The 9,361-nt window shown below is 36.4% G+C and overlaps 1 protein-coding gene across 1 annotated transcript; it reads left to right on the forward strand.

Annotated features, from left to right (window-relative positions):
• The first annotated feature begins 1,830 nt into the window (after positions 1-1,830).
• LOC145127712 (uncharacterized) lies at positions 1,831-5,640 on the forward strand. Its single transcript, XM_079062859.1, has 7 exons — positions 1,831-1,959; positions 2,063-2,237; positions 2,334-2,572; positions 2,618-2,746; positions 3,625-4,568; positions 5,043-5,325; positions 5,479-5,640. The coding sequence occupies exons 1-7, from the start codon at positions 1,831-1,833 to the stop codon at positions 5,638-5,640; spliced, it is 2,061 nt and encodes a 686-aa protein (XP_078918985.1).
• The last annotated feature ends 3,721 nt before the right edge of the window (positions 5,641-9,361 follow it).

Consider the following 9,361-nt stretch of genomic DNA (forward strand, 5'->3'; position numbering starts at 1 on the left):
GCAGACAATGTTATGTTAATGAAACAAAGAAAATTTTACTGTAACAGTGCGAAACGATTGTATGCTAAACTAACTGCTCTTCATCATTCCTCTGAAATTAGCAAAGAACAACATGGGAACTTATTTCCTTTCTTGGTTTATGAAAGAGAGAAGATAGATACAACTTCTTATGATTGTGAGAAGAAAATCTCAGAATTCGACAAAGTCCCTAATGACTCTTATGCTTATGGGATTGTTAGAATTTATGAATGTTTGAATGCTAATGATTTAGTGAATATTGTGAATGAGACTCTTTCTAAAACTGAACAAATGAAAATTTTGAAAAAGACTGAGAATTTGACATTTGACACTCAACATAATTTTGCTGATATCGAAGATAATTCTGATAATATCAGTGAAATTGAGGAAGAGGAGACTGTTGACTGCTCTCAGTTATCTGTCATTAATTTCACTTCGATGGCCAAGGACAAAGAAATTTGTCATGATTCAATGGAGAAGTTTATCACTGACCGACCCTCTACATCGAAAGTTCATGATTATAACCATGTGGTTGTCGAAGACTGTGAGACTGATAGTGATGAGGATGATGTTTCGATTGATACAACTGTTCCCCGAGTTGTTTTCGAACAAGTGGATGAGGAATCAAAAAAATTCGAAAAGGTTATGAAAAAAAGGGTCCTCGTTATCTTGAATCCCACTATGTTGTCTATTCGAATTTCAAATGCACCGATGAAGTTGTGTTCCGTAATCAAGTGTTTGTTACCACTGGAAATGGTGACAAAGTGAATCCTGAAATCAACAAAATTGTTGAGGAAGACAAAAAAGCAGCAACGAAAGAAAGATTTTTCTATAACCAATGCACAATCGAAAATACCCTAAACAAGAACTCAACGAATTTTCAAAGATAAAAACCTAAACGAGTTTGGGAAGTTAAATCAGAAAAATCCACAGTTGATAATCAAACAAAAGAAACAATTGAATCGGTTTCAAAAACTCAAAAAACAAAAGCACAAATTTTCAATGAGAATGTTCAAAAAGTTGTTAAAGAGGAAGGTGTTTCGATGTCAAAGGCACGAAACAAAGCCTATTGGAAAAATGTCAAAACTTTTCAAAAACAAAAAGTGTTTAAGCAAAAACCATATGAATAGTTAAGATGTTTTCTCAAAATAAGACTTTTGATCAAAAGAAACCCACTCAAAAACAAAATGATTTTTCAAAGAGTCAATCTAAAGTTCAAAAACCAGTTCCACCACCGATTGTTCAAAAACAAAGAAATGAAACTTTTGTAAAAAACCAACATCCAAGGAATTTTGTTCAAAATTTACAAAGTGAAATGTTTTCACAACACAAATTTCAAAGAATGATGTTCAACGTAATGAGCAAAGAAATTTCAATCATTTTCAAGGACAAAGAAGTTCTTCACAAGGTCAAAAGGTTTTTCATGGAACATCGGTTGGTTATAACAAATAATTTCAAAATCGATTTCACAATTCTCCAAATCCATCTTTTTCAAAACAATTTTTTCCAAAGCAAAATCATGAAAAATTGGAAGTAAAAGGAAAGAGAAATGAACCATTTAAGCCAACACAACCTCACTTTCCAAATCCAGAATCGAAGCAGAAAGTCAAAGCTTCATTTGTCAAAGGGAAAAATGATGTGAAGAATATAAACCATTGGCTCGAAGGAAAAGGGAAACAATACCAAACTCAAAAGTTTTCTAAAAATCAAATTAAGTATGCCTAAGAAAGCTACTTGAACGAGTCACAAAATGTGAGTTTATCATCATTGGACTCGAATCCATCCGTGAAATGGTGGAAATAAGTACCCAAGATGAAGGTTGAATCACAACAAACGGTTATTGGAAAAGGGAAAGTCATTGTCGAACCTAAACCATTGAATAATTACATTTCGATGCCTACGTCTGTAGAAGTTGACTTAATCGATAGTTTGAAATTGAAGGTTTGAAGTTATGTGTTAGGATCTTCCTTTCACAATGAATTTCACTCTAATATCCAAGGACCCATAAAGCCTTGGGAACCTAAATTCCTTTAATTGATCTCAGGTACTATGTGACAAGAAATACGATGAACACTGGTATATCGATAATGGTTTCTCTCGTCACATGATAATTTTCAAGGAGAATCTACGAGATTTTAGAAGTTTGGATAATGTTGGAGTTGTGAAGTTCGGAAATAACAAAAAATGCAAGGTTAAAGGATATGGGAAAGTAACGAATGGTAAGTTTATAGTTAACCAGCTGGCATATGTCGAAGGTCTTCAACACAACTTGATAAGTGTTTCACAACTTGTTGTGGGATCTAGCAATTAAGTAGTCTTCGATGAAGAAGGAAGTGTCTTCTCGAATAAAGAAACAAAGGAAGTGTTGCTTAAATCAAAAAGGAAAGGTGACATGTTCACACTCGACTTGAAGCCAATTGTCGGTGTTCCCTCTGTCTACTTACTTTCGAAGGCCTCATCATATCTCAGCTGGATGTGGCATCGAAGGCTCTCCCATTTGAATTTCAAGAATTTAAACAAATTGGTTATACATGATCTTGTTCGTGGCTTACCTGTATTAAAATTTGATAATGGTTCGTTATCTGCAGCTTGTGAATAGGGAAAGCAACATCGTCAAGGTCATCCCATCGTCATTGACTCAAAGATCATCGAACATCTGGAACTTCTTCACATTGACCTTTATGGACCTTTGATTGTTGAGACTCTCAACAAGAAGATGTACATATTGGTCATTGTTTATGACTTTTTAAGGTTTAACTGGGTTTTCTTTCTTCGTCAGAAGTCAGAAACGACTCAAGTGATGATCAATTTCATCAAGAACATTGAATTGAGTCTAAGGAAGAATGTTTGAAGAATCAAAAGTGATAATGGTTCAGAATTCAAGAATTAGACTCTTGATTCCTTCATGACTGAACTAGGAATATCACATATTTTTTCATCTCCTTACACACCGCAACAAAATGGTGTCATCAAAAGGAGGAACAAATCTTTGTGCGAATCAGCAAGAACAATGCTGACATATGCGAACTTACCTCAATATCTCTGGGCTGAAGCATTTTCGACAACGTGTTTTACTCAAAACAGATCATTCATTCATCATCGTTTTAACATCACCCCTTATGAAATTATCAACAATAGAAAACCCAATGTGAAATTTTTCCATGTTTTTGGTTGTAGGTGATTCATAATGAATCTCAAAGATAGTCTTTCGAAATTTCAGTCAAATGATGATGAAGGAATATTCTTGGGATACTCGCACAACTCAGTCGCATATCAGGTGTTGAATAAGCGCACAAGGAAGATTTAGGAAACATTCAATCTAACTTTCGATGATTATCATATCAAACGTGTCGAACGGACCTTCGAACAAAGACCAATTCTTTTAGAATCAAATTATGAGTCTATAACTATAAACTCTTTCAATATTGATTATGAACTAATTTTTGGTGTTACAGATAGAAATATTGATGTAGAATTCATGCCGAAGATAATCAGATTCCTTAAGCATTAAAGCATTCTGACGATTCGACGGTGACTAGGGAAGCAGATGATTCTCACTCTACCTCAACATCACAAGTACATGTCGAACGTCTACTTGTTTTGCAGGATAGTCAAGTGGAGGGGGAGCACTTGCGTTCATTATCACAAGATCATATTGGTGATTCAAATGTTGAGGGGGAGCATGCTGGAAATGCAGATCAGTTCGAGGGGGAGCAAGGACAAAATAATGATGATGTCGAGGTGGAGCATCACACTCCAAATCCATTAGTCGAGGGGGAGCTAAATGTATATGTACCTCATGTTTCTACTGATCAAACTGACAATTTTCATGATGTTTCTGATAATGTGTCAAATCCAGGTGAAGGTTCTGAAACGGATGAAATATTCGAAGATGCACCTTTGGATTTCGATCAGGCATATCCACCGATGGACAAATGGACACGAAACCATCTTAAAGAACAAGTTCTTGGTGATCCTCAAGTTGGAGTTATGACGTGTGCACAAATTCGATCTAAGAACGATATACTGAATGTTCACCAGGAACTTTGTATGTTTAATGTGTTTATATCCAAAATGGAACCAAAAACAGCTAAGGTTGCATTGGAAGATCCTGATTGGATTGTTGTAATGCAATCAGAACTTGCTGAATTTGATAGAAATAAGGTTTGGAGACTTGTTCCAAAACCTGATGATATTTCGGTCATTAGATTAAAATGGATTTTTAAAAATAAAACTGACAAAGAAGGTAATGCGGTTCGAAACAAAGCTAGGTTGGTTGTTAAAGGATATTCGCAACAAGAAGGTATTAACTATGATGAAATCTTTTCCCCTGTCACAAGACTCGAGGCCATTCGAATATTTCTTGCATATGCAGCACACAAGGACTTCGATGTGTACCAAATGGATGTCAAGTGCGCTTTTCTTAAAGGAGTCTTAGAAGAAACTGTTTATGTTGAACAACCACCAGGTTTTGTAAATGATAAATTTCCTAATCATTGTTATATTCTCGATAAAGTTGTTTATGACTTAAAACAAGCTCCTCGAGCATGGTATGCAACTCTTACCAATTTCTTAAAACTCTCTAAATTTAAACAAGGATCAGTTGATCCTACTCTATTTCGAAAGAATGTAGGGGATCATTTGACGCTAGTTCAAATTTATGTAGATGATATTATTTTTGGCTCGATTGACCCTTCGTTGTCTAGGGAATTTGAGAATATGATAAAAAGCCAGTTCGAAATGAGTATGATGGGTGAGATAAATAATTTTCAGGGATTGAATATTCGTCAAAGCAGGGAAGGTATTTATATAAATCAAGAGAAGTACTCTCATAACTTGCTTGAGAAATTTGACATGAAGAATAGGTTGAAGGTGAAAGTATCAATGGCAGTCGGCATGCGCTTAGGACCTTCGTTGGATAAGCCTGTCGTAGATCTTACATTGTACAGGAACATGATAGATTCTTTAGTATACCTAACTGCTAGTAGACCTGATATCATGTTCGTTGTTTGTAATTGTGCCAGGTATCAGTCGAATCCCAGAGAACCCCATCTAATAGCGGTCAAGAAATTTTTTCGATATCTCAAAGGAACTATGTCATTGGGTTTGTGGTACCCTTCGAAGACTAGATTTTTCATACAAGCGTTTTTAGATACAGACCTTGGTGGGTGTCAAATCGATAGAAAAAGCACTACTGGTGGATGTCAACTTTTGGACGGGAAGCCTATAAGCTGGCAATCGAAGAAACAGACATGTGTTTCGATTTATTCAGCCGAAGCAGAATATGCTGCAACTTGCACTTCTCAGGTCATATGGATTTAAAGCCAACTTCATGATTACGTAATCAATATGAAGAAGATACCTTTATATTGTGATTCATAAAGTGTCATACGCATCTGCCATAATCCGATGCAACATTCAAAGACAAAGCACATAACAGTTCGATACCATTTTATCAAGGATCATGTCGAAGATGGTAATATAAAGGTTCATTTTTTCAAAATGACGGATCAACTTGCAGACATCATTACAAAACCTTTGGATGATAAATCATTTATATGGATTTTAAGTGGTCTTGGAATGATTGATGCAAGCTTCGTTCCTGGTTCGTCGTCATCGTGAATCACCAGATGTCGAAGTACCGCTGAAGTGTTCATAGGTTACTGTTCACCATTCAGCGTTCGACCACCTTCGTTATTGAAATGTATCTGAATGGTTCAGACTTACTTTCATTGTCTTGGAAGAAATGATGTTCGACGTACACTGTCTGGAAGTCGATACTTCTTACATCGAATGTTTGGTAACATTTTACTGTTTTTTTTTAGTATTATAAAACAAAAACTTCCAAAAATATTTTCTTATTTTTGTCTTAAATTTCAAAAAAAAAATCCAAAAATATTTTCTTCGTTTTGTTTTGTGTGTTTAACATTTTTCTAGTGTTTCCATGAATCAACATATTGAGGTGGCGAATGCTTATTTGTTTACATTCAAAGTGGGACAGGTACAATTTCGAATCTTTGCACTAGTTAGGTGTCCCTAGAATCATGTTGTTGTATGTTGATCATAAGCCCCACAGACTCAATGTGTTTCGAAGCTTTAGTGGATCTCTCATTACGATTGTTCCTTCCCAATCGTACTATATTCACACTAGTCGCAGAGGTACACCATGTGTTTTTCAAACCCAATCTTTTTTCACCCAAATTTTTCTTCACGAATCACACACATCACTACATATCCTCGACATCTCTGGTAGAAAACTACCAGAATGTAGATATTGCACAAGTGTGTGTTTATGATCCTGATTCATTTTTTCGTGATGATGGTGAAACCCAACAATACCAACTTTTATGGAATTGATGGTGAACTTTATGTTCAAGATTTTCACGAAACATTTGTTTCTATACCACAATTCGATATTCAAAATCATATTCCTTTCGTTATGCATGGTCTGGACAAAATGTTCTTTCACCAACACATTTTTGCCCAACAATATCCAACTCTTATTTTTCTTGGAATATGGTTTCGGTCTGAATATCTTTTTGAACTCTTGTCACTTTAAAATATTACTCAACCTCACTTGTTCCTGACTACACTGGTCATACAAGTAATTTTATTCGTTTAACTCACACTTATGTTAAGTTGTGGTTTTGAACAAAATTGAGCCTACCTTTGAAGTCTGTGCAAAAAGAAGCCCTTTGGTGCTCATTAAGGAGTCTTCGATTGTAGTTCACAGGATACCACACAAGCAGTTCCATACCTCTCTTGATGTCGCATGAAGTGATCTTTTCCCGGGATCCATCTACTTTTACATCGAATGGTTATTTGATGTCACTATATGCATATTTTTTAAATTTGATTCCCGCTATTTCTTTGGCACACATTTGCACTAAAATCCTCGAGGTTTGGGTAATACCAACTCAAACCTAGATTTCGGAAAGTCTGGCTATGATTTCATTTCCCAATCCTAAAAGAGAATGAGCCTTACCTCATAGCGAAGGTCAAAGTGTTCTCTTGCTGACGAAGCTTTATGATGCCATAACGAAGGTCAAGTGACAGTTCTTATCTCATTGGGGCAAACGAACCGTTCGGCGGATGTGGCGGTTTAGTTTTTTCACGGGTTTTTAGGAAAATGTGATCATCACTTTTCAGAAGTGGCGACTTTTCCGGAAACTGAACCACTATCCAAGACAACACTTGGCAAATTTTCATTTGTGAAAAATTTCAACTCAAAATTTTCCGTTGATTATAAAAGGATTTTAGTGGACTAAATTTAAGACTTTCTTTTCTATGGTCTAATTTTCCCCAAATACTCTTTCACGATAAACATCATTCCACAAAGTTCTCAAAAACCCTAACAATGGCGGCACCAACTGGTCAAGTTGATCCATCAAACACCACTACTGAAGAAGCAACTTCTCAACCTCTGATGAAGATTCAAAGTTAAAACTTCCGTGTTCAACCAGATGTTTCAAAGTATCCAGAACAATTACAGATGATGATTGTTGCTCTCAATCATTTTGTTCTTTCAATGGTTATGTCTTCTTCATTCTCAGTACCAATGACATGGTTATCACTGGCTAGCTCAACTACAGTGTTTAACAATACCTCTAAAGTGGTGACATTTCAATTGACGAATGACAAAAACTACAAGCTTACTAAGAAGCAATTTGCACAAATCTTAAAACTTCCAAATACATGTCTGTTCTATGAGGTTACGAATGAACAAGTTGTTCACATGTTCAATGAGATGGGTCATCAACCACCACTCATAGGAATCAGTCATTTTTGAAAGACTGCTTTCCCTATGTCTGTAATTTCTTGTTTGGGATTTTTCTATGCTGTTTAACTGGTCACAGTACAGGGCTCGATAAAGCAAAGTTGTAAGTATATGCTATGATTGCAGGTCTGTATTATGATCTGAATGTTGACTGTGTCAGTGGGTTTTCGGAAGAATTCAGAACAGTTATTTATCCTACCAACGTCACGAATGGAGTATCGTGTGCAAGGTATTGGAGCTTGATTTTGAGATAAGTTTATGAGAAAGAGGGAATTTTGGTACCCTCCGAAGATGCAAAGGCGAAATTTTCAACATATCAGCATCCTAAAGTTGTTACTGATGATTCTTTGTTATTTCCTAATGTGGCTCGAATTCCAGATGCCATTTTACGAAAAGTAGATCCTGCCCATCCAGTTCTTGTTCATTATTTGTCAAATATTAACCCAGATGTTCAAGTGGGGGTTTTGTTGCCAAAAGGAGCAGAAGGCACTTCAAAGGTGGTTAAAGTCTCTAAGAAACCGAAGAAGCATGAACAACCTCAGTCTGTTCATGTGCACGTACAGAAGAGGGTAACGAAATCAGTTCCTGAAAAAGTTGAAAAAGAAAAACCTAAGGAGGTTATTCCATCGAAGACGGGTATTCTGAAATGAATCAAGAAGCATGCTCGTTGACCTCGCCATTCTCCTGAACCACCACTCCTTAAAGATGCTTCTGATGAGCCTCTTTCTTCACCAAAAGATGGATCTGTTTCGAAGGGGATTAGGAAAATTCGCAAACTCCACCTTAACAGGAGGGGTGTGTGTATTCGTGATATTCTACTCCCTGTCTCACCAGCCTCGAAGAAACTTAAAGCTCATGAGGTGGTTAAGAAGATTAAGAAGAAGAAGAAGCAATTGGCTGATTTACTTGACGAAGATGTCGTGGAAACTGATTTCGAAAGTGGAAGTGATAGATCTCCGATTCGTCATGATATTGGATTAGGCTTCGAGACACCTAAAAGAGACTCTCTAGTTAAGTCGACTTTCGAGGAGACTGGAAGTCTTGGTGGCAATGTAAACATATTTGTTATGGATACAACCACTAATTTGGGTGAATCTCCAACAACTACCATCCCTGTGAAGACGGCTATCATACCACCCGAGGTTTCGAGGACTGAGTCTGTTTCAGAGGAGGTTCGAAACTCAGGCATCACTATAAACATATCTAATACGGATACAAATGTCAATATGGGTGAATGGGTGACGAATAACAAAGCTCATGGTACATCTTCTATCAAAACATCTACTGTTAATACCACACTCATTCTATCATCTATCATCGAAACCACCCTCATTGATACATCAACTTCTTTACCACCATTTATTTCTCCAATTCCATCTTCATTACCTGCGTCTACCATTTCACCCACTTTTTCAAACATCATGCATTAGCCTATTACATCCCTTTTCTCTTCCTAGTCCACTGAAAGTGAAAAGTCAGTTCCAAATGATGAACATGATGATGATGATGTGATGGTATCATAAGCTGAATTTGTTGTTACAAATTCAGGCAGATACAGGGGGTCGA

The sequence above is a fragment of the Lactuca virosa genome, chromosome 1, assembly GCF_052849685.1.
Source record: "Lactuca virosa cultivar CGN04683 chromosome 1, Lactuca_virosa_CGN04683_v6, whole genome shotgun sequence".
Lineage (NCBI taxonomy): Eukaryota > Viridiplantae > Streptophyta > Magnoliopsida > Asterales > Asteraceae > Lactuca > Lactuca virosa.

Coding starts and splice junctions, on each gene's coding strand:
- LOC145127712 (XM_079062859.1), top strand. CDS start 1,831: ATGAAGGTTGAATCACAACAAACGGTTATTGGAAAAGGGAAAGTCATT. Junction 2,573..2,617: donor ATCTTGTTCGTGGCTTACCT/GTATTAAAATTT, acceptor GCTTGTGAATAG/GGAAAGCAACATCGTCAAGG. Junction 5,326..5,478: donor CTGCAACTTGCACTTCTCAG/GTCATATGGATT, acceptor CATTTTATCAAG/GATCATGTCGAAGATGGTAA.